At 38.7% G+C, this 26,781-nt stretch overlaps 1 protein-coding gene across 2 annotated transcripts in view; it reads right to left on the reverse strand.

Moving 5' to 3' along the window:
- IFT57 (intraflagellar transport 57) overlaps positions 1-26,340 on the reverse strand; it is a 74,859-nt gene extending 48,519 nt beyond the window's left edge. For both annotated transcript variants that reach the window (XM_043448917.1, XM_043448916.1), the window contains exons 1-5: positions 25,994-26,340; positions 22,759-22,921; positions 21,913-22,031; positions 9,734-9,824; positions 3,720-3,788 (exon numbers count right to left, since the gene is read on the reverse strand). In XM_043448917.1, coding sequence (XP_043304852.1) covers positions 3,720-3,788; positions 9,734-9,824; positions 21,913-22,031; positions 22,759-22,921; positions 25,994-26,208 — 657 coding nt within the window. In that variant the 5' untranslated portion in view covers positions 26,209-26,340. The remainder of the gene's footprint in view (positions 1-3,719; positions 3,789-9,733; positions 9,825-21,912; positions 22,032-22,758; positions 22,922-25,993) is intronic.
- Positions 26,341-26,781: the final 441 nt, after the last annotated feature.

Below are 26,781 nucleotides of genomic sequence, written 5' to 3' on the forward strand. Positions count from 1 at the left end.
AAGACAAAAGATCACTGATCACAAATTGCCATAACAAATATAATAATTATGGGAAAGTTTGAAACATTTCTAGAATTATCAAAATATGACACAGAGACTAAGTGAGAAAATACTGTTGGAAAAATAACACCAGCAGACTTGCTCGATGCAGGGTTGCCACAAATCTTTGATTTGTTTAAAAAAAAAAAATCAGTATCTGCAAAATGCAGTATCTGCAAAGCACAATCAAGTGAAGTATCAGAAGATGAGGTATACCTGTGTTACTGGTAAAACCATAATGCGTTAAGAGACTGGAGGAGGAAATCACAGCAAAAATGGCTTCAAAGTATATTTTTTAAACCTTGAAGTAGATAACTATTCTGAAAAACACCTGCTTCCACACAAGCCAATGCCATCACCACAAGCATTCATGATTGACAGGAAGCACCATTTTCTTAGAACCCTGGTTTCAGTGTTCATGAAATGCTGCCGCCGCATCACGCTCTGGTTAGGCAGACACTGCAAAGTTTAGTCAATGGGCACACAGCATCTCTTTACAGCTTCTTCAAATGAGCAGTAATAGGCTTCAGCTACTTAGTGGGGGTCAGGACGCCGGAGCTCTTGGATTTCTTTCAAGGAAGGACTTGTGCTCAGCTGGGCAGCAAGCGGCTTTCCTGCTGTCAGCTCCCTCGGGCTCTGTCCCATGTGCGGAGCTACCGATCCTGGGGGTTGCCTCCTTCCCAGGGCAGCCTGCCTCCAGAGACCAAGTCCAGCAGGCCGCACTTCTCCACAGCTTCTCAGCAGGCTGGCCAAGGCTTTATCAGGCCTGACTCACAGCTCTATCCCCCCTCTGCCCAATACCGCTTTCTCCCCCTGTCTTTTCACCACGAACATCTTGCATCCCAAACTGTCTCAGTGTCAACTTCCAGAGAACACAATCTACAACATATATCTGTCTCATGTGCCTTCTCTCTTGTTCCTACCACGAGTCTCAGGAAAATGCTCATGTAGACCCAGCTTCTTGAGTTACCACCATCCTTAAGAGCAAACTTCTCAGGGTCTAGACTACGCTTTATTAAATGAAAGAAAGGAATATAAGTAGATTTCTCCCTGCATGATCCTACCTGGTACATAGAAGAGAACCCAATTATTGCTGAGAGATTCTCTTCTCTATGAAGATTAAACTATACTTTCTCATAAAATTATAAATATAAAATGGCATCCATTCACACATGTTTTCATTTAATATTATTCAATACTGAGCACGTTCTACACAGCAGGCACAGGTAGGTGAAAAAGCAGTTTGAGAAGTTTCTGCTCTAGAGGAGTTCGCGTTCCACTGGTTGAGACAGACAATAAACAAGTCAGACGAGTATAATGCCAGAGCCCGTGAAGAACCATAAAGCTGGGGAGGAGACACAGAATGACTGGAGAAGCATCTAATGTTTCCAAACCACAGGTAGAGGGGTCTGCCGTAAGCCACACGCTGCTGGGCTGGCACGGTCACGTATACACTGAGGAAATCAATTTCCTAGATAGAATCCACCATTCTTGTTCTAGCGACGAATTCACCACGTCAACTTGGGTGACATAACATTTCTTCCGCACTGTGAGCACACCTGCTTCATGAAACATCAAGTCCTAAGCCTGTGTTCCTAGCGACACAGCAGTTCTGTCTCAGGGAAAGGGCGGCCTGAGCCGCTGCAGGCTGCAGTCAGATACAGCTGTCTCCGGCAGATGGCTTTAGTGGGCAACATCATAAACTTGCCAGAGTTTTTAAATATGAAAGGGTTTTCTGCCTCATTAGTACTTCATGGCTGACCATCCACAAACACCTGGTGTTCAGACTTTTTCCTCTCGTGAAAAGGCAACCATACAGTCTTAGCTCAAAAAAGTCTAGGTTATATATGAATAACTATTGACCAAAGGATCTAATACTTAGATCATTTATAAAGTCACTGGTAGAGCAAAAACCCATCCTTACAGAGTTTAATGGAGGTGAAAAATTGAAAGTAGGACCAACAGGGACTTAAGAATCATGCTAGAGGCAAGTTAAATTACTTTGCTCCTTCCGAATACTCAAACTACGTAGTCTAGAGGGAATCACAGGTGGTCTGCACAGGCTTCTATTTGCACCATCAATATAAGAATGAATAGTACAAACAACAACTTCTTTATAAGAATAACTGTGTATGCAACTCTAGTTTTGTTTTTTTCTTCACACTTTAGGACTCTGTCATCACATCTTCATCACAAGAACACCAAGCACCGAAGCATCCTTGCTTAAGTGAGGAATCTACGCCATTGAACTCTTTGTTATAAGGTAAAGGAGAAAAAGCAATAGACTTGGGAGTTTGAAGAAACTGAGCTAAAATTAAGGCACTGCAATTTATTTGCTTTTTAAAAGATTAAACTGTCTCAAGGTTAGAAATTTCATTTTTTGTATTTGTAAAACGGAGGTAACATCTTCTCAAATACCTTAAAAGGTCAGGAAAGGATGTGTTTTAAAGTACTTTGAAAATTATAGTGATCGGCAAGTATATTGTTATAACTGAAGCTTGGCTGTATTTAAATGTTAACATATTATTTTGAAATAATTTTCAATTGAGCAACAAAATAATTATTTGTTCATTTAAGAAGCATTTAGTCAGTACCTTCTGTGTTACACTTGGAGAATATAAAAAATGATAGTTATTCCTGTTACCAAAGAGCTTATACAAGTCAGATTTAAGAGAAGGAATGTGGGGGGGAGGTGTGGTTTTGGTTTTTGCCAATAACTTGTAAGTACTTTCTATGTGCCAGACAGACATCATACAAATGCTTCATGTGCAGTAACTCTTTAAATCTTTAAAAAATCTTTGTTAAAGGTAATAGTTTTATTCTGATTTTATGGATGATGAAGATATGGCACAAGAAGATTGGAAGCCTACTCAAAGTCATATACCTAGTAAGTACTGAAAAGTCTCAAAGACAACTCACACAGTCAGGCAAGTTAGCCACATCATATTACATACACCTCAAGTTGGGCAGGAAACACACACATGTTGTTAATAATAGTTACAAATGCTAACAATACTGTGGCAGTGAATGATAAGTGAAGAGACCACCTTGGGGTGAGGTAGCCAAGGAAGTCTTCATGATGTGTACCCAAAACTGATCCAAACTGGTTTGCAGAATTAAGATGAGAAAAATTAAATAAAGGACAAATAAGATTTTGTTTCATATGTACTTTTTCAGCATGCAGGAAGTATCACTTTATTGAAATATAACATACATACAGGAAAATACAAAAATCCCAAGTGTACTTGGAAATTATTTCATCGAGTGGGTTCTCTTTTATAGACTGGGCTTATTTCCTAATTAAAATAAAGCAAAAACTGACCTGAAGCAACTGACCATCTAGTCATATACCAGTCTTGATATAATCCATTTTATTTTAAAGAATTACCTACAATTTAACTATTTTCCTATAATGAAGACCATGACAGGTCATTATAATGGAAAATAACTTGAAATTGATGCTGAGTTGATATTTCATGATATAGACCAGAGGCTGTTCCACTTGCCCCTCTGAGTTTTATATTTGCTATAACATTTTATGTATAAGAAAATAATTTCAAGAGCTACTTTTCAAATAATACACAGAACAATGGCCAACAATGATTTCCACTTGCTTCCATTCCCAGCAGAATACATGGACTGACTGCTTGTTGGTCCTGCATGTACCCCATGTAACTTACCAAGCGATAGGTCTGGGCCTTCAAAACGTTGAGATCAATAAAGTTTTCTTCGTTGTCTGTCTCCTCATCCTTAGGAAAATAAAAGAGTTTAAAAGTTAATAATTATAAAAGTTGTAATTAAAAAAAAAATTTCCAGATTTTTTTTTACAGTAGGTCCTTGTTAACGGTTATATATTTTAAATATAGCAATGTGTGCATGTCAATTCCAAACACTTACACTAAGCTCGAAAGGAAGACTAGCCAAGAAAGGACATTTAAAAGCCTAGTGGTGTGCATAAAGTAGGGCATTATGTTATCTGTTCTTGAGGTTTTGATGATGCCGTTTAAAAATAGGACCTGTTTTTTTTTACAATCACTTAAGAAAAAAAAGAGCTGTGAAACTAGGGATAAATAAACATAAGGACAGAATAAGCAACAGTTAATGGAAATTTTGAGTAAGATGACTAAAATGGACAAAAATGAGAGGTTGATAGGTATGGAATACTCTCACCTACTCCAGGGACCAATCACAGTAACGTATATTTTTGACATCTCATCTCCAATATGCTTCGGTTTAAAGATATTAAATATTAATTCTATATAAGGATGTAAGATATTAACCTTGTACCTTAGATATTAACTATCTAATAAAAGGATAATTCAGGTAGATTCCAAGCTGGTCCTGATTCTGAGCCCAACTGATGTGGGGGACAGGGTCAGAAGTGATCCTTTGACAAGCAATCTCCTCCCCAGTACACAGTAAGTACAGAGTTTGAGCAGGCTGTATAAGCAGGCAGGACAAAATGTTAAAATGTCTTTGTGGTGACACGTGACAGAGTGGGTGAAGCAATTTTAACAAGAATATCCAAAGCTTAAAGACATGATAATGAGGCCAATGGAGCTTGGTTCTAAAGTCTTGTAAAGAAAAGCAAAAAAATAAGTGAGAGTTGCTTGGTGGACACTTTCACATGGAGAGCTGCACAAAAGCTGCAGTCGTAGACTGCAAAGATAACCCTTGTCTTTAAGCACTTAGAAGTATGTAAGACAGTGGTTCTTAAAATGTGGTTCTTACATCAGCAGCATGAGTTATCACCTGGGAGCTTGGAACAATGTAATCATTGTCCCAGATCTACAAAGAAACTCCTAGGAGTGGGGCCACTAAGCTGAGACATTAGAACTATGTTAATCTTTGAGAAATTGGGAAGATTATAGTAAAATATGAAACAACACAAACACAGATAATGTACAATCAAATAACGTTCACGTTTTTAGGGATGGAGGCAGTGGGGCCTAGACGTGTAGACAAAAGTGATGTGTTTCCATCTTAAATCCTCAGCATACACGCAGATGCACATCTTTGAGGAACAGCTCAGTCTATCCTGTGTTTGCACTGACGATGGTGTACTTAATGAGCAAACGAGAGCAATGCCAATGACTCAGTGCCGATGGGAGAAGAGACGAGTTTGTCATGCTTTTATAATAACCTAATCGGTGCTGTTTACATAGGTGATCAATAAGTTACTTGTTGAACCATGGTCGATTGAACACTATTAGGCAAAAAGCTTTAAGAGTAGGTGCTAGAAAAATAATTTAAGTTATTAAAAATTATTAAGAAAGCATTCAAAATGAATTTGAATACAGACTCAAAAAATAGTTTTAAATTAAGAGGATTTTAATCTCAGTAATTTAAAAGGTACTCAACAATTTCCTGTCATTTCTTTGCCTAATATGTGTCTTAATTCTCTTACTGCCAATTACTAAGGATATGATTATATACTGTGAGGACATTCTGTGAGAATATTCTTTGAGAATATTCCGTGTCATGATCCCAATCCTCCCTCCCTCCTCCTCCCATCCCTCTCTCTCACTTTCCAGTTATCAATGTGTCCTAACTTGATTTGACCAGTCTAAGACGGAAGCTTTTGAGTTTCTTGTTGATCACAGAAGAATCTCACTTTGTCAGAAACGATCTTTGCCATGTGTGAGCTATCCCACAAACTCTGGCAACAAAATGAAGTAATATCCCACCATCCACAGGCTTTTGGCACTGACCCAGCTCTCCTTACTAAGAGGAATGGGAGAGGTAAGAGGCCTCCTTGGAATAATATAATAACAACAAGGAAGAAGGAAAAGGAAAAAAATTCAAGAGACATGACATAAGGGAATGAAGAGCCTCAGACACAACCCTTTGAGGAAGGCTTCAGCTTGGTCTTATGACAGCAGAAGGTCTTTACTTCACAGTTGGTGAGAAATGTGTGAAGACGATGCTTTCTAGTTTGTTTCTCTAATTTATACAAACAGCAATGCTGCTTTGAACTTTAAATGGTTCGCAGAAAAAAAAACCAAAAAACAAAAAAACCTCTATTTTCTAAAAGTTACAAGCAATGTGCTGACCAATGATTTTTTGTCAAATATTTAATGAACAGCTACTATGCACCAGGCATTGCATAATAAACTGGAGACAAAAAATGTGCAAAATTGGTTTATGCCCTCATGGAGTTTTCCTTCTGATTAGTTGGTTTTTGTCCTTTTTTCCCCTGACTAGCTGTTCTGAATTATAGGTCTTTGAAGCTAAATATTGATGCATTAGGACCAGGTATCTGTAGATAAACTATTTACTACTAATAATAAACAGTAACTAAGAAACAAGATGAGGAAATATCTGAGTAAAATAAGTAAATGAACAACAGGGACTATATGAGGACTTAAAATTTTCTGAGCCTGAATGGAAACATTTATTACACAAAGAATAAAAGTCTAAACTCCCTAAAATGACCAAAATGATCTGGACCTAGTCTTTCTTTCCAGTTAACCCTGGAGAAGGGAGTGGCAACCCACTCCAGTATTCTTGCCTGGAGAAGTCCATGGGCAGAGGAGCCTGAAGGGCTATAGCCCATGGGGTCGCAAAGAGCCATACGAGACTGCGCAACTAACACACACAATCTTAAGTCACTCTCCTCCTCACTCAGGAGAGCTGGCCACAACGGTTTTCTCTCAGCTCCTTGATCGTGCTAAGCTCCCTCCTTCCTCTGAATTTCTGTACATGCAGCTCCACCAGGGTCTTGCCCAGAGCTTGCTACATAACAGGTGCTCAATAATCACATGAATGACTACATTTTTACCTTAAATTTAAAAATTTATCACATTAAGAAAGATATCTTTTAAACTGATCGGTTTTACAATGGTCTATTTCTTTCTATACATAGTAGTCATCTTTTTTTAAAAAATCAATTTATTTATTTTAACTGGAGGCTAATTACTATACAATACTTGGTGGTTTTTGCCATACATTGACATGAGTCAGCCATGGGTGTATATGTGTCCCCCAACCCGAATCCCTCCCCCACCTCCCTCCCCACCCCATCCCTCTGGGTTGTCCCAGTGTACCAGCTTTGAGTGCCCTGTTTCATGCATCGAACTTGGACTGGTCCTCTGTTTCACATATGGTAAAATACATGTTTCAATGCTATTCTCTCAAACATCCCACCCTCGTCTTCTCCCATAGAGTCAAAAAGTCTGTTCTTTATATCTGTGTCTCTTTTGCTGTCTCACATATAGGGTCATTCTTACCATCTTTCTAAATTCCATATATATGCATTAAGAAACTGTATTGGTGTTTTTCTTTCTGACTAACTTCACTCTGTATCATAGGTTCCAGTTTCATCCACCTCATTAGAACTGATTCAAATGCATTCTTTCTAATAGCTGAGTAATATTCCATTGTGTTTATGTACCACAACTTTCTTATCCATTTGTCTGCCAATGGACATCTATGATGCTTCCATGTCCTATTTGTATGGAAATACAAAAAACCTCAAATAGCCAAAGCAACCTTGAGAAAGAAGAATGGAACTGGAGGGCTCAACCTGCCTGACTTCAGGCTATACTACAAAGCTATCGTCATCAAGACAGTATGGTACTGGCACAAAGACAGAAATATAGACAAAGGCAACAAAATAGAAAGCTCAGAGATAGATCCACACACCTATGGACACCTTATCTTTGGCAAAGGAGGCAAAAATATACAATAGAGAAAAGTCAATCCCATTAACAAGTGGTGCTGGGAAAACTCATCAACCGCCTGTAAAAGAATGAAACTAGAACACTTTCTAACACCATACACAATAATAAACTAAAAATGGATTAAAGATCTAAATCTAAGACCAGAAACTATAAAACTCCTAGAGGAGAACATAGGCAAAACACTCTCCGACATAAATCACAGCAAGATCCTCTATGACCCACCTCCCAGAGTACTGGAAATAAAAGCAAAAATACACAAATGGGACCTAATTAAACTTAAAAGCTTTTGTGCAACAGAGGAAACTATAAGCAAGGTGAAAAGACGGCCTTCAGATTGGGAGAAAATAACAGCAAATGAAGCAACTGAAAAAGGGTTAATCTCAAAAATATACAAGCAGCTCATGCAGCTCAATTCCAGAAAAATAAGCAACCCAATCAAACAATGGGCCAAAGAACTAAAGAGACATTTCTCCAAAGACATACAAATGGCTAACAAACATGAAAAGATGCTCAACATCACTCATTATCACAGAAATGTAAATCAAAACCACAATGAAGTACCATCTCACGCCAGTCAGAATGGCTGCTATCAAAAAGTCTACAAGCAATAAATGCTGGAGAGGGTGTGGAGAAAAGGGAACCCCCTTACACTGTTGGTGGGAATGCAAACTAGTACAGCCGCTATGGAGAACAGTATGGAGATTCCTTAAAAAACTGGAAATAGAACTGCCATCATAGACCTATCATGGCAGACTGGTCTATGGCAGTCTATTGCTGCCATAGACCCAGCAATCCCACTGCTGGGCATACACGCTGAGGAAACCAGAATTGAAAGAGACACGTGCACCCCAATGTTCATCGCAGCACTGTTTACAATAGCAGTCATCTTTCTAACATATATGGTTTAAAATATTTATACTACTGATAAAATACATTAAAAACTTTAAATATAGAAAGCATAGACGAGAAAACAATCATCCATGATCCTTCTACCCACATATAACTAATGTTAATATATTGGTGTTAACTGTTTTTCTGTGTATTTTACATAGTTGAGTTTGTGTATGTAATATGTTATCATCTCCATGTCACTAACATTTCTTTGTAAACATTTCTTTTAATGGCTATGTGACATTCTACTATATGGATATGTCTAATTTATTTGATGGTTATTTTCAGTATTCACTATAAAATAATGCAGTGATTAATATCTTTGCAGCCTATAGTAGCATAATAAATTACTTTTAAGTTAAAATACAAAATGTACATCTTATCTATTGATTAAAAAAAAATCACCTGAAAAATGTAATTGGTCTATGACAGTAAAATATACTGTAATATTTTCCTTCTCTGCCATTTTCATTTTAAATCATATATACACTTTCTAAAATACCAGCGTCAACTCATCTCTGGTTCTGAGGAAGAACTCTTTTTCTCTACCATTCTCCTAGTCCAGTCCAGACATGATCATTTAATTTCACACTATAGATAGAATTTTAAGAATGAGGATATACCCAGAGGTTGACAAACAACTTAAATAATGTTGATATTTATAAGTATTTTTTAATGTTCCTGAAGGGTAGGGTAGTAGTCATCTTAATTTCAGAAGCATAAAGGAGTTCCTGAGAAATGAATGGTATTCCTAGGAAGCAGACTGTATTAATTCAAAAGTCTATGGCTGTCTTCTAAATTCTCTATTATTTATGGTCTATTTAAGATCACAAATGGTTAACAAACTGTTTACCTGTATAACTAGTGGTCGACTATTTTTTGTCTATATTTGAAGAACCTCTGCTAAACTCACACCACAATCATTAGTGAACATGAGAATTAATTTAACCAAAGGTTTAAATAACTGATATTTGGCACTGCATTCAACAGCTTTTTTTTTTTTTAAAATCTAGAAACAATGAAATAAACTACATTCCAGAAAATGGAAGTCTAGGGGAATTAAGAGAAGGGAAATGGATACAAAGGTGAAAATGGACAAAAAAGTTCAGCTATACACATACCACAAATTCTTCATCTACTTTATTTAATGTTAATTCTGCATCATCTTCTGCAACAGTTTCTTCTTCTAATTCTTCCACTGGGTATGCTGGTCTGAAATAATAAAGCTTGACATGAGATGAGAGTGAAAAACAGAACATTTCAGCATGGCAAAAGGTACATCGTGAGGATTAAGGATCCTCCCCACTCTACGCCAGTGCTGGTTCTTTTTTACCTGCCCTTCTCCCCTTAATCACTGTTAAATGTTTCATGTACCTTTCTGAAACTCTCTATGTAAAGAAGCAAAAATGTGTAATTCTAAACTTAAAGATTTAAGTAATACACGAATGGGATGGTACCATGTGTACTATTAGCCAACCTACTTTCTTTACTTACTAACATACCATATGTAAGTACATATACAGTACATGAACAACATAGGTTTTAACTGTGTGGGTCTATTTGACATAATTTTTTTCTGTCTATCGTAAATACTATTACATGATTCCTGGTAGGTTGAATCTACAGATATGGAACTGTGGATACGGAGGAATAGCTTATAAGGAAGCCCTGCCCACTCCAGGATTCTTGCCTGGAAAATCCAAAGGACAGAGGAGACTGGTGAGCTCAGTCCACGGGGTCGCAAAGACACAGCTGAGCGCCTGAGTGCAGCTCAAGTATGCTGAGTTACACGTGGGCTCCCCACATCCTTAACCCCGCACTGGTCAAAGGTCAATGTGCATCTCTCTCGGCCTCCTCGCCCCTCTCTCTCTTGCCCTCACGCCAGCTCTCTCTTAACACACCTGCGCTCTATTCATTTGAGCAGCAGTACCATAGCAATATAACTAGCAACCTGTGGATGAACATTGAGATTAATTTTAGTTTCCTTACTAGACAATACTGCAAAGATCATCCTTATACATCAAGTATAAAGGCTGGGCCAACAACTGTGTATATTTTATTATTTTGTTCAATTTTACTAAAAACAACTTCTAAAATGTCACCCTAATTTAAACTCCCAACAGCAGTGATGGCTCTTCCATACATTTGCCAATATGGTAAACAAACTTCAATTTTTGACAATCATCTAAGGGAAAAAAATCCCACTCTTGTTTTAATTGCATTTCTTTCACATGAGAGTGGTTGAATGCCTTTTCATGTTTTAACTGGTTATGTGGTTTTCAGAGAAATGCCTATCAATGCCCTCTGCTTTTGTGTATATTAAGAAAATTAATACTTTGCCTAAACCTGTTAAGATATTTTTCTTACCTTATTACCTAAATATTAGCTATTCAGGACTGTTATAATTATTATTACATAGACTTTGCAACGTTTTCTTGCATGAATCCTACTTTTCACACCATATATCTAACATCCCTTCACGGATCACAGTCTTGCTGTGACAAAGGGGCTTTGCATAACTCAAAGAAGCTGTGAATCAAGCCGTGCAGGGCCACCCAAGATGGACAGGTCATAATGCAGAGTTCTGAGAAGACATGGTACACTGGAGGAGGAAATGACAAACCACTCCGGTATTCTTGCCTTGAGACCCCGTGAACAGTGTGAAAAGGCACAAAGATAGGACACTGGGAGATAAACGCCCCAGGTGAGAAGGTATCCATTATGCTACTGGAGAAGAAAGGAGGGCAATTACTATTAGCGCCAAAAAGAGGGAAGTGGCTGGGCCAAGCAAAAATGATGCATAGCTGTGGATGTGTCTGGTGGTAAAAGTAAAGTCTGATGCTGTAAAGAACAACACTGATAGGAACCTGGAATGTTTGTCTCATGAAGCATGGTAAACTGGGCTTGGTCAACTTACCATCTTGTGAGGTCAAGTAGGAGATGGCAAGATTGAACATCTACATCTCAGGAATCAGGAATGGACAGGAATAGGTGACTTTAATATAGAGGATCACTGTATCTACCAATAATTCCTTAGAAGAAATGGAGTAGCCCTGCTAGTCAACAAGAGTTCAAAATGCAACACTTCAGTAAAAACTCAAGAACAACAAATGTTATAGATTTATTTTCAAGGCAAGTCATTCAACATCACAGTAATCCAAGTCTATGCCCCAACCACTGATGCTGAAGAAGCTGAAGTTGACCTGCTCTATGAAGACCTACAACACCTTCTGGAACACCAAAAAAAGATGTCTTATTCATCATAGGGGATTGGAATGCAAAATTAGGAAGTCAAGACATACCCAGAATAACAGGCAAGTATGGCCTTGGAGTTCAAAATGAAGCAGAACAAAGGCTAACAGAGTTTTGTCAAAAGAGTGTGCTGGTCATAGCAAACACCCTTTTTCAACAATATAACAGATGACTCGGGCTGTTCTTTGCAACCAAAAATGGAGGAGCTCTATACAGTCAGCAAAAACAAGACCAGGAGCTGACTGTGGCTCAGATCGTGAGCTCCTTACTGCAAAAGTCAGACTTAAATAGAAGAAAGTAGGGAAAACCACTAGGCCATTCAGGTATGACCTAAATCAAATCCCTTATGTCTGTACAGCAGAGGTGATAAATAGATTCAAGGGATTAGATCTGATATACAGAGTGCCTGAAGAACTATGGATGGAAATTTGTGACATTGTGCAGGAGGCACTGACCAAAACCACCCCAAAGAAAAAGAAAAGAAAAAAAGCAAAATGGTTGAGGAGGCTTTACAAATAGCTGAGGAAAGAGAAGTGAAAGCAAGGAAGAAAGGGAAAGATATACCCAACAGAGTATATTTTTGAATGCAGAGTTCCAGAGAGTATCAGTGAGAAATAAGAAGTCCTTCTTAAGTGAACAATGAAAAGAAAGAGGGGAAAACAACAGAATGGGTAAGACTAGAGATCTCTTCAGGAAAACTGGAGATATCAAGAAAACAAATCATACAAGGATGGAGCAATAAAAGACAGAAAAGTTAAGGACCTAACAAAAGCAGAAGATACTAAGAAGAGATGGTAGAAGTACACAGAAGAACTATACAAAAAAGCTTTTAATGATCCAGGTAACCATGGATGGTGTGGTCACTCATGTAGAGCCACAAATCCTGAGTGTGAAGTCAAGTGACTCTTAGAAAGCATTATTATTAACAAAGCTGGTGGAGATGACAGAATTCCTGTTAGCTACTTAAAATCCTAAAACACGATGCTGTTACAGTGCTGCACTCTACATGTCAACAAATTTGGAAAACTCAGCGATGGGCACAGGACTGGAAAAGGTCAGTTTTCACTCCAATCCCTAAGAAGGGCAGTGCCATACAACTATGGTACAACTGCGCTCATCTCACATGTACGTGATCAAACTACCACACAACTGCTCTCGTTTCACATGCTAGAAAGAGAATGCTCAAAATATTTCAACCTAGGCTTTAGCAATATGTGAATCAAAAACTTACAGACGAATATGCTAGGTTTCAAAGAGGCAGAGGAATGAGAGATAATTGCCAACATTTGCTGGATAATGGAGAATGGAGAAAGCAAAGGAGTTCCAGAAAAATATCTGCTTCTGATTATTTAATTTATATGCAGACTTTGGTTCAGTTCAGTCACTCAGTTGTGTCAGGCTCTTTGCGACCCCATGGACTGCAGCAGGCCAAGCTTCCCTGTGCATCACCAACTCCTGGAGCTTGCTCAAACTCATGTCCACCAAGGTGGTGATGCCATTCAACCATCTCATCCTGCTGGCCCCTTCTTCTCTCACCTTCAATCTTTTCCGGCATCAGGGTCTTTCTAATGAGTAAGTTCTTCACATCTGGTGGCCAAAGTATTGAAGCTTCAGCTTCAGCATCAGTCCTTCCACTGAATATTCAGGACTGATTTCCTTTAGGATTGACTGGTTGGACCTCCTTGCAGTCCAAGGGACTCTCAAGAGTCTTCTCCAACAACACAGTTCAAAAGCATCAATTCTTCTGTGCTCAGCTTTCTTTATAGTCCAACTCTCACATCCATACTTGCCTACTAGAAAAACCATAGCTTTGACTATAACTAGACAGACCTTTGTTGGCAAAGTAATGTCTCCACTTTTTAATATGCTGAATAGGTTGGTCATAGCTTTTCTTCCAAGGAGCAAGTGCCTTTCAATTGCATGGCTGCATTCACCATCTGCAGTGATTTTGGAGCCCTCCAAAATAAAGTCTGACACTGTTTCCACTCTTTCTCCATCTATTTGCCATGAAGTGATGGGACCAGAGGCCATGATCTTAGTTTCCTGAATGTTGAGTTTTAAGCCAACTTTTTCACTCTCCTCTTTCACTTTCATCAGGAGGCTCTTTAGTTCTTCTTCCCTTTCTACCATAAGGGTGGTGTCATCTGCATATCTGAAGTTATTGATATTTCTCCTGTCAATCTTGATTCCAGCTTGTGCTTCATCCAGCCCAGCATTATCATGATGTACTCTGCATATAAGTTAAATAAGCAAGGTGATAATAAACAGCCTTGACATACTTCTTTCCCAATTTGGAACCAGTCTATTGTTCCATGTCCAGTTCTCACTGTTGCTTCTTGACCTGCATACAGGTTTCACAAGAGGCAGGTAAGGTGGTCTGGTAAAGAGATGGTATATCCCATCTCTTTAAGAATTTTCCAGTTTGTTGTGATCCACACAGTCAAAGGCTTTGGCAGAGTCAATAAAGCAGATGTTTTTCTGGAACTCTCTTGCTTTTTTGATGATCCAACAGATGTTGGCAATCTGATCTGTGGTTCCTCTACCTTTTCTAAATCCAGCTTTAACATCTGGAAGTTCTCGATTCACCTACTGTTGAAGCCTGGCTTGGAGGATTTTGAGCATTATTTTGTTAGTGTGTGAGATGAATGCAAATGTGCGGTAGTTTGTGAGCATTCTTTGGCATTGCCTTTCTTTGGGATTGGAATGAAAACTGACCTTTTCCAGCAGTGTGGCCACTGCTGAGTTTTCCAAATTTGCTGGCATATTGGGTGCAGCACTTTCATAGCATCATCATTTAGGATTTGAAATAGCTCAACTGGAATTCCATCACCTCCACTAGCTTTGTTCATAGTGATGCTTCCTAAGGCCCCCTTGACTTCACATTCCAGGATGTCTGGGTCCAGGTGAGTGATCATGCCATCGTGGTTATCTGAGTTATCAAGATCTTTTTTGTACAGTTCTTCTGTGTACTCTTGCCACCTCTTCTTAATAGCTTCTGCTTCTGTTAGGTTCCACACCATTTCTGTCCTTTATTGTGCCTATCTTGCATGAAATGTTCCCTTGGTATCTCTAATTTTCTTAAAGAGATCTCTAGTCCTTCCCATTCTATTGCTTTCCTCTATTTCTTTGCATTGATCACTGAAGATCATTTTCTTATCTCTCCTTGCTATTCTTTGGAACTCTGCATTCAAACGGGAATATCTTTCCTTTTCTCCTTTGTTTTTTGCTCCTCTTCTTTTCAGAGCTATTTCTAAGGCCTCCTCAGACAGACATTTTGCTTTTTTGATTTCTTTTTCTTAGGGATGGTCTTGATCCCTGTCTCCTGTACAATGTCACGAACCTCCATCCATAGTTCACCAGGCACTCTGTCTATCAGATCTAGTCCCTTAAATCTATTTCTCACTTCCACTGTATAATCATAAGGGATTTGATTTAGGTCATACCTGAATGGTCTGGTGGTTTTCCCTACTTTCTTCAATTTAAGTCTGAATTTGGCAATAAGGAGCTCATGATCTGAGCCACGGTCAGCTCCCGGTATTGTTTTTGCTGATTGTATAGAGCTTCTCCATATTTGGCTGCAAAGAATATAATCAATCTGATTTGGTATTGACCACCTGGTGATGTCCATGTGTAGAGTCGTCTCTTGTGGTGGAAAGTAAAAGGAAGAATTGAACACTTATTTCTCCACTAAGATTAATGACACATAATATTGAATCAAGATGCCAGAGCAGCAGGATGTGCAGTTATCTCATCCTGTGAGGGCACCAAAATTGGAACTAGCTCTTAAACTACCATCAACAGAACGCTGGAACCCACCAGAAAAAGATACCCCACATCCAAAGACAAAGGAGAAACCACAACGAGATGGTAGGAGGGGTGTAATAATGATAAAATAAGATCCTATAACCCCTGGGTGGGTAACACACAAACTGGAGAACAATAATACCAACCAAGTTCTCCTACTTCTGTGAAAGTTCTGAGCCCCAAGGTAGGCTTCCCAGCCTGGGGATCCAGCAAAGGGATTAGGAATCCCCTGGGAATCTGACTTTGAGGGCCAGCACAATTTGATTATAGGACTTTCACAGGAGTGGGGGAAATAGACTCCACTGTTGGAAAACAGAAACAAAATCCTCTGCACACCAGGGCCCCCGGGAAAGGAGCAGTAACGCCATGGAGACTGAAACAGACTCTGCCAGTGTTGACGTGTCTTCTTTGGAGGCGTGTGTCAGTCATGGTTTACTGTGGGGACGGGGGACTCACAGCAGCAGTCGTGGGAGGTGCCCCTTGGGTGAGTCCTCTTGGAGAGCTCCCTTAACCCTAACATAGAGCCTACAGACTCCAGGCCTGGGGTGCCTCAGGCCAAACAATTAACAGAGAGGGAATGCAGCTCTACCCCTCAGCAGACAATCAGATTAAAGTTCTACTGAGCTGGGCCCTGTCTACCAGAGCAAGACCCAATTTTTCCCACTGCCAGTCCCTCCCATCAAGAAGCTCACACAAGCCTCTTAGCCTCATCCACCAGAGGGCAAGCAGAAGAAGCAAGAAGAACTACAATCCTGCATCTACCAGGATGAAAAAAACCACATAACAGAGAGTTAATCAAAATGGAAAGGAAGAGGGTTACATCCCAGATGAAGGGACAAGATAAAACTCCAGAAAAACAACTAAATGAAGTAGAGATAGGCAACTTTCTAGAAAATGAATTCAGAGTAATGATAGAGAAGATGATCTAGGAAGATCTCAGAAAAAGAATGAAGATGCAAGAAATCTTTACCGAAGCCCTAGAAGAACTAAAGAACAAACGAACAGAGATGAACAATACACTAAAAGGAATCAACAGCAGAATAACTGAGGCAGAAGAATGGATAAGTGACCTGGAAGAAAGAATGGTGGAAATTACTGCTATAAAACAGAATATAGAAAAAAGAATGAAAAGAGATAAAGACAGCCTAAGAGACCTCTGGGGCAACATTAAATGTACCAACATTCACATTATAGGGGCCCCAGAAGGAGAAGAGAGAGAGAGAAGACTCAAGGAAATATTTGGAGAGATAATAGCTGAAAACTTCCCTAACACGGGAAAGGAAACAGTCAAACAAGTTCAGGAAGCAACCACAGAAAGCCTCAGGCACAATAAACCCAAGGAGGAACACACCAAGACACATAGTAATCAAAATGACAAAAAAATTAAAGACAAAGATAAAATATTAAAAGCAACAAGGGAAAAGTGACAAATTACTTACAAGCAAGCTCCCATAAGGTTATCAACTGATTTCTAAACAGAAACTCTAGGAGACAGATAGGAGTGGCATATTTTTTTTTTGCCATATACATTTAAAGCACTAAAAACAGAAGAGAACCTACAACCAAGAATACTTTACCCAGCAAGGTTCTCATTCAGATTTGATGGAGAAATCTAAAGCTTTACAGACAAGCAAAAGTGAAGAGGATTCAGCACCATCAAACCAGCTTTATTTACAACTGCTAAAGGACCCTCTCTAGGAAGGACACACAAGAGAAGGAAAAGATCTACAGAAAATAAACCCAAAACATTTAAGAAAATGGTAACGGGATCATGTTGTGTTAGTCACTCAGTCGTGTCTGACTCTTTGTGACATCGTGAACTGTAGCCTGCCAGGCTTCTCTGCCCATGGAATTCTCCAGGCAAGAATACTGGAGTGGACTGCCATTCCCTCCTCCAGAGAAACTTCCCAATCCAGGGACTGAACCCTGGTCTCCTTCCTCACAGGCATATTCTTTACCATTTGAGCTACAGGGAAATCTCCAACAGGATCATACAGATCAGTAATTATCTTAAATGTAAATGGATTAAATACCAAAGTACAGAGACTGGCTGGTGGATGAAAACATGGGCATGCATGCACTTCCACTTACCTCATCAGTCTCCTTAACCCTCTAGATTGTATGTAATTATTATATATTGTTAGGTTAAGCATGTTTCCATTATGGCTTGCAATTGTAATTATCTTTTATTTTTTGTCTGGCTATTGATTATGAAAACTGATACAAGTCATCTACTATTGTGATTGTGATTATTTAACTATTATCCCTTTTAATACCACTGCATCATGACTGGTCAACAGAATTCTATATCACTAAAACTACCATTTAATAGGAAAACCTGTAATCACTTTTTAAAATCCAGATGCACATTAGAATTATCTTGGAATTTTTTGAAAAAATAGAAATGCCCAGCTACTGTTTTTTCTCCAAAGTTCCAGATGTGATTCTAATGAGCAGTCATGTTTAAAAACAACTGGACTATATAATGATCTTTAAAAAAAAGAAATACACGCTATTGGAGCTGAAGTCTGAGTACAACCTAGTGGTCCTCCCACACAGGCTGATGTGATTGCTTAGGGGAAGGGTAATACTGTATTAGTGATGATTCCCAGGCAAGAAAAACGTGCCATTAAACCACTGTGAATCTCATGAATAGGTTATTCTCAGAAGCCTGACTGTATTGTGGACTGTCATTCACGCCTCAACCTTCAAGGATATGCCTCGATTAAAAGCAAATAAGAAGAAAGCTATAGGATAATCTTCAGCTGGAGGAACCTGAGCTGGACCTCGAGCTCAGGATAACTTCACTTGTCCAGTAAACAAGGCCTGTCCTTTCTTAACTGCCTTTCTGTGGACAAAATTTATCTGTCTGCTAGAACACATCCCATTGGTAAAGATATAGCTCAAGCCTTGAACACAAAGATTATATGCCAATGTCATGTGTTACTTTAATAGTTGCACCCACTTACTGATAGATTATGACAAGGCTAATGATAGACTGTGATGTGGAACAACTTCTTGCATTTGGGGAACCCTGCATATTGGAGAACTCCATCAACTATTATGAATGGACTGTTTTCCCTAAAACCTATGTTTTTTGAAATCACTCCTCAATTAGTATTATAACTGATGATGTAAACATTAGCTCCATGTATCACTTAGGAATCCCTCTCTCTGGATACTTAATACATGTTGATCTTTTATATTGGAAGAGGACCACCTATTATTCCTGCCCACCCCCGCCATGAAAATTTAGGTGTTACCAAATTCAATGTTATTTCCTACTTTGTTCCTAATATTAGCTTTTCCTTAGAACCCCTACATAAGATTTTGCAAGGAACAAAAGTATTAGAAGATTTCATAAGCTGTGCTTAGTCGCTCAGTAGTGTCCGACTCTTTGCGACCCCATGGAATGTAGCCCACCAGGCTCCTCTGTCCTTGGGGATTCTCTAGGCAGGAATACTGGCGTACGTTGCCATGCCCTCCTCCAGGGGATCTTTGCAACCCAGGGATCGAACCCAGGTCTCCTGCATTGCAGGCAGACTCCTTACCATCTGAGCATAGGAAAACACAATTGTATACTGATAGAATATTTTACGGTTTTACTGCTATCATAGCTGATAAGTTAATGGATATAGGAGTTAATGTACAAAAATATACCTCTCACTCATGGTGGGACTTTTCCTTTACTACATCCCCTATCACTCAGAAATGGTTTTTTCCATTGTTTAACTCATTGCTTGTTTTTTTGTTTCTTTTGACTGTTTGGAATTGTTATTTGACCTATAAAATTAACAAGACTGTTCATGTTATTTTGCCTTATTCCCATGCTCTTAAGTATAAACAATCCTGAGGCTATTAAGGAAATTAAAACGGAGGAAGCTTTGGTTCAGGCTTCAGAAGCACGAGAGAGCAAGTCTCTGACCTTGCTTCTGATGTGCCTGGCCATAGCCTATATTCCATGGTTGTCTGTAAGCACAGCTAGTCAGGCAGCACTTTAAATAAGAAAGGGAGTGGCCCTGGAATTCTTGAGCTCCTGGAGGCCTGGCCAACCGTGCCCAGGGTGTAATGGAATCCTGTGACTCGTAAGATAAAACAAACAGCACTGTAAAAGTGTTCACATAAAACCGAGCTTCATTTTTGCACACATACTGATGATAATATTAGTTTGCACCCTGGGATCATAAGCAAAAGCCCCTGAAACTGCAATTTGAAGTCTCGGCTGTGGAGTGGACATACTTTTCCCAGTTGGGACTCCAGGCTGCTATTATTTGGAACTTCCCAGCATGCTGTTTAAGTTCTGGATGTTGGTTGGCCTAATTTGGTGATGTATGTGCTGTTACGCTTCTTTATTGTTTCTATTTCTCTTTCCTTTTAATGACTGTATATTGAAATTAAGTTAAATAATCCTCCATTAGATACTGAAATTTTTAATGCTTTAAAAAAGGATTAATGACACATATTTCCCATATTAAAAATATTCAGAAGTATTTACATTTATTTCTGGAAACTTATAAAAATCCATATCTCAGAAAGGTTAACAAAAAACAAAAATTGACATTTAATATGAAGGAAGGAAAGTACTACACACCAAACCAATCTTAAATTGATAAATTTCCTATTTTTGTTTTTACTAATTAGAATTAGATTATATCTTAAAGGCAATATTTTCCTAGGATTTCTATGTTTTCTAGGGTTTATTTTAGCATATTTAAACATATAAAATAATCATATACAAACATGTAACTTGTCACTTACATATCACATAGCTGATATGTAATTCTGATTTTCAATGTTTTTCTAATGTGATTTTCAATGTTCCCTCCTCCTTCCCTCTCCATGTATATATGGTCCCTAGAAATTATCCAAATTACAATATGTGGCCAAGAATAAGATATGCTAAGAAACAAAGGAAGTACCAAATTAAATAGTAGTTGAAATACTAATAGCTCCTGAATTTAGAATCCATTGGGCAATACATTTAAAAATTTGTAAAAATTACAAATGTAGGATATCTCATAACTTTTCATAGAATCTAACAAGAAAGTAATGTGGATCATATACTCATTCTCCTTACTGCACTAAGTCCTAATGTTTGAGTTGGAGCATATGCAATTGCCACTCTTTTTTAATTAAAAAATAGATGAATATCTGTAATTTCATATGGTTCAACTTGATGATAACCTAAGTCAAGTAAGTTTTTAAAAGTATTCATTAATAGAGAGTAGATTGTTTTCCTGAGTTAATGTAATTGGATATACATTAAAATCTGTTGTTTAGTTGCTAAATTGTGCCCAACTTTTTTGCAGTCTCATGAACTGTAGCCTACGAGGCTCTTCTGTCCAAGGGATTTCCCAGGCAAGAATACTGGAGTGGGTTGCCATTTCCTTCTCTAATACATTAAAATATAGAAATAATATATACACCTTTCTAAAAAATTAGTTCTAATCCAAAATCACTATTTTCTCATGTTTTTACCTAAATAATGCCTTCCACAATTTTTAGCCTATCAATAATCTCAATCTCCAAAAGACAAAATTTATATATTTTCTAATTATAACCTATACAAATTGACAGTTTCTAAATATTTTATCTCCTCATCCATGTGGTCAACATTTATTGAGTATCTATGATATACCAAATGCTATGCTAACTGCCATACAAAGATTTCATAATTTCTAGAAAGAAACCCAGATCTGTAAACAAATGACTTTAATACCATGGGAAAGATATGGCAACAGAAACAAATATAAACAATATAAACAAACCACAGGTCAGAGAAAGTAATGAACAATATCTAACACAGTGTCTTCTTTAGCACTATAATTGCCTCATCACTATAAACAAAGGAAGAAAATCCCACTTGAAATACTCTATTAATTTTCATTTTTTTCCTTAAATTTGTAGGCTATCAGTTACTTCCCATGTATATACTATCTTCGCTTGTATAAATAAATATATTCAAAGAAACTTCAAAAAAATATACTAAATTGACTAGGATATAGTTATAGTTAAATCTTTAATAATTATATATTTGGATTGGGAAGGGGCACAGTAGCAGATCTGGTTTTGAAGATACTAGACATTCCAATTTGTCTGTACTGACTTTTCTAATTACCTGTGGCATTTTCAGTTTAACGCTCAAGAGGAAATACTTCCTATCAGTTCAGTTAAATAGCTCTGAACAGTTAGAAGAAAAAGCTATGCACATAAAATTACTATTGCCAGGTTGGGTAATTTTTACCTTTTCCAAGTGAAACCAATATATTTTAATGCTTCTTCAGCTAAACAGTCAAGGACATAGCATACATGCTCTCCATAACCCGACTTTAATTTTGAAGGAGGAAAATCTGCAGTTCTTCCCTGGAATACAAAAGATAAACTGGGTATTATTTGTTATTTATATTGCAAATGTCAAAATATTTTAAGCAAAGTACTGCTGAATAAATGTATCACTTCTTGATTCTTCAAATGATTTAAAATAACTGTAATTACATTGCTTCTCAGAAATCCATCTCTTTAGCCTTCTTTTAAAAATCCATTGGTACATAAATACAAAAGGAAAATGAAGATGTTTTCTTGTCAAAAGTATCAAGTTAAATGGCAATAGTATCAAACTAAAAGGCAATAACCTCATGACAGCAGAACAAATCACTTATGTTATTAGGGTGAAAAATCAGCAAAACCACTAGGTTGGTATCATATTGTTGAAGAACTATGTGAAGGATGAAGTGATTCACTTGTCAAAAATTAATAATGCATGTGCCAAAAATTCTTACTGCTTGTCCCCAGGAAAAGTCAGAAATGAAAAGTACCACTGCTATCATGGTTTATTAAATCAAAGTTCCTTTTCAAAATACAGTGTTTCAGCTTTCTAGTTTTTAATCATTTTTTAGAAGGAGAACTAAGTATCCATAAACTCATCTCTGAGACATATCAACATCAATAATGAACACACACTGAACACACACACAGACAGTTATTCACAGAGAATTCTTCTAAAAGGCTAGCATTTATGTTGCTGAATTATCAGTATTAAAAATGTCCTAACTTGCAAACATGCAGAAAGAAGGCAGTTGTTTATACTTACAAACGATCGAAGCTCAGATAGTATATTAGATATTATTGCATTAGGGTCATCATATTCTTGAGGCTGCTCAAAAGGGCGTCCCGCCTTGTTAATCAGCCAGGCAGCAAGGGTGCAAAACATGTAGAACTGTTCCCCGGGATTGGTAGGCAGTGCAAAATAGTGTCTGTTCCAAAACAAAGGAGGAGAGCAGAATATGAAATATTGCAAACAAGTCCACAGTAGCTAAAGGAGCAAAATCCTAAACTGCCAAAGGATTTTTTGTCCCAATGACTTTAACATCAAAAGACACTGACAATTCACTCTGAGGTTTCTAGTAACCCACCACACTCTTATATTAAAGATTTTAACCAACAGGATAAGGGCAATTTCTACTGGACACAAAATACTAGTTCAAAGACTTTAACCCAGAAAATGCACTGATGAATGTAGAACTTTGAACAAAATCATGTATGCGTCAGGATAATTAATAAGAGAATATCTCCTGAAATGGTAATTTGAAATTTAAGAGGCTCTTGGAGTTTAAAATAAAGATCGTGTTACTATGTATTTTTACTTTTTATACAGTGTCACTGTTAATCTTTACTTACTGTTTCTAACCTACCCACCATGTTAAACAGTTGTTCTCAAATTGGCTGTATACTGTATACTGTTCTCAGTTGGCTGAATCACTTGAAGAGCTTGTTAAACTACTGCTACCTGACTAAACATTGCTTCTTATCTCACAAATTAAATCAAAACTTTTGGGAGTGAAGTCCAGAGTAGATATGTTTCAAAAGCTTCCTAGATGTTCTAAGGTTCAGCCAGGATTAAGAACTACTGCCTGTGTAACATATCCCCAGTCAAACAAACATTTGTGAACTTTAGGCTAAAGCCCCTGCCTCCTAAAAATAGCCTTGAGGACCAACATGATTGACACCTAAACTTATAAGGAATAAAACCTGCAAGCCACAGCATTTGTTACTTTGATCAAAGACCTTATTTTGCTTTAATGTGAAGCTATTACTATTGTTTATAATTAGATTTATAAATAACTATTTTTCATAAGAATCAGCAATCTACTCCTTCCTGATTTTTTTTCCAGTTTTTTTTTTCTTCCCAATTTTTTTTCCTGTAGGATAAGTTTAAATGTTCTAGAAGATAACATCTGGGAGGGAAAAAAAGGCCATAAAGTCCTTCCAAGTAGGTATATGTTCACCCACTGCTAATAATTCATTTTTTTTCCTTATTAGCTGATAACAACTCCAGGACAGAGGAATGGATACTGATAAGATACTGTAGACCCAGGACAGTTCAGTTCAGTTGCTTAGTCATGTCCGACTCTTTGCGACCCCATGGACTGCAGCATACCAGGCTTCCTGGTCCATCACCAACTCCTGGAGTTTACTCAAACTCATGTCCATTGAGTCGGTGATGCCATCCAACCATCGCATCCTCTGTCGGCCCCTTCTCCTCCCACCTTCAATCTTTCCCAGCATCAGGGTCTTTTCAAATGAGTCAGCTCTTCGCTTCAGGTAGCCAAAGTACTGGCGCTTCAGCTTCAGCATCAGTCCTTCCACTGAATATTCAGGACTGATTTCCTTTAGGATGGACTGGCTGGACCTCCTTGCAGTCCAAGGGACTCTCAAGAGTCTTCTCCAACACCACAGTTCAAAAGCATCAATTCTTCTGTGCTCAGCTTTCTTTATAGTCCAACTCTCGCATCCATACATGACTACTAGAAAAACCATAGCCTTGACTAGACAGATCTTTGTTGGCAAAGTAATGTCTCTGCTTTTTAATATGCTGTCTAGATTAGTAGTTCTCAAACTTAGGTGGGCATCAGAATCACCTGGAAGGCTTGCTGCAAAAACAGACTTCTACGCCTCACCCCCTAGGATTTCTGATATACTGGACTCAGGAAAGGGCTTGTAGGATTAACTTCTAATAAGTTCCCAGGTGATGCTGATGTTGCTAATCTGCTCACCATACTTTGAGAACCTTTAAACTAGGATATCTCCATGCAAATCAATGACTCAAAGTACCCTGCTGAACTTCTGAGGAAATAACAGAGATTGTTATCAACAGAATCTTAAAGCCAATTTATTTTCGTTTGAAAAATATACTTGGAGAAAAAAATCACATTTTTATTAACAGAAAATGTTGTTTATATTATGCTATTCATTTAAGTAATAACTTCCAATCTTACAATTTATATCATGGATCAAGCAACATTATTGCTTCCTCTACCTTTTCTCCTATTATGGACTGGCTTAGCAATACGGGCAGTTTACATGAAGCCAACATTATCTTCTAATGGAAGTTACTGGAAGAGAGTAAGGAATGACAGTTTAAATGTCAAAGTAAATAATTTGAAATTAATTTGAGCTTAGGTATAGCCATTTGGAGAAACTACTACAGATTCTTAAACTAAACTGCCTCTTACACAATTAAACAACACAAAAATTTAATACAAAAAATTATATAAGTATTACTGTGAAGGAAATCTACAAAATTTATGAGGCCTATCACTAGGCTACACTGATTTAAAGAGAAAGTGCTGGCTGTCCATCATCCTCAGCAACTAATACCAGCCGGCTTCAAAATACGATGGACTTTCCCCCCAACAGAACAGAGCAGAACTTCAGGTTCTATGAAAAAGAGATAATTCCATTGTCACTTCATTGGTCCTATTCACTCCTCAGTTTCCAAAAGTACTGTTACTGCAAAGACATGTCTTTTAAAAGACAGCAATTAGTGAACAAGTTTACTAACCAGTTATGAAATGCACAGGAAGGTGTCAAGTACGAAAGTTACAAGTTGTAGGGACAAATTCTCGAAAAGGAAAACAAAAACTAGAGACAGATCTAAACTGATTATGGCATTCATCTTTGAGGATGAGATCATGAGTGACTGCAGTACTTTTTTACACATTGTAAGTTTTCTGAGTTTTCTAGGAGGTTCTTTTATTATGTTTACAATCAGAAATAAAAAAAAAAAAAGTTTGCGTTTTATGTAGCTGCGTGAGTGCTCTAGGCAAGCTGCCTTGCAGTCCTTTCTGAAGTTCCAAAACTTTACTCTCCCTACAAAAATACCAAGTCTAAACTCCGTGAGCAAGCCGGCCCTCCGTCGCCAAGTTTGGGGTGAAGTGCTCCTTGCTGCTTGGTAACCCGCGCTCGGAGCTCCCCCAAAGGCCGGAGGAAGGCTTCTCCCCAGGGCCCAGCCGGCATCCAGGCGCTCGGGGGACGAGGGCACCCACCTGGACGGGGGCTTCAGGTTGTTCTTCCGGAGGAGATCCTCCTCATAGCGGAGCAACTTCAGCTTCTCCACCAGGTCCTCCATCACCACAAACATGTGGTAGGCCGCGCCGGGCCCCCGCTCCACCACCACATCCCCCGCTCCTTCGCCGCGGGACCGAGACACCTCATCCTCCAAACCCGACGGGGTGACCACGGCGGCGGCGGCGGCTGCCATCACGGAACAGACCGAAAGAGCCCAGCGCGAGGTCTGACCCAGAGACCTCCGCGGCCTGCGCTGGCGCAGCCAGGCCAGCGCGGCCGGTTACCCAGGCGACCCGGGCACACCGACAACAGGAAAACTAGACTCCGCCCCCTTCCCCCGCTCCGCGTTCTAAATTCCCTCCAACCAGGGCGGGCTTCCTTGAGGGCGTCACGTCTGGCTCCTGCGCCTCCCCCCGCCTCTGGGGAGGCGGAGTCTGAAGCAGCCCCGCCCCATGGGCGTGGCGTTCTCCTAGCACGTTGGGCCACGCCTCCTGCCGCTTCATTTTAAAGAGTGAGGGTCCGCGGGCGTTTCTGTTGTGCTTTCTTGATGGTCCTTAGCAGGCTCTAGGAGACTTGGAACGGTCGTCAAGGGCCCCTGAGTCGGCGTCTGAGTCAGCTGGTAGCAGATAAAAAGATTAAAGAGAGAGGAAGGCGCGCAGTATTGAAGGCTACCATAGCCCACTGGTATCTTTTTTATTTTTCTTTTCAAAATTGAAAGTTTCCACAGTTGTAAAGATAGTCGATAGCATAGGTTTCCTTTTACTTC

This window comes from Cervus canadensis, chromosome 27 (genome assembly GCF_019320065.1).
Source record: "Cervus canadensis isolate Bull #8, Minnesota chromosome 27, ASM1932006v1, whole genome shotgun sequence".
Lineage (NCBI taxonomy): Eukaryota > Metazoa > Chordata > Mammalia > Artiodactyla > Cervidae > Cervus > Cervus canadensis.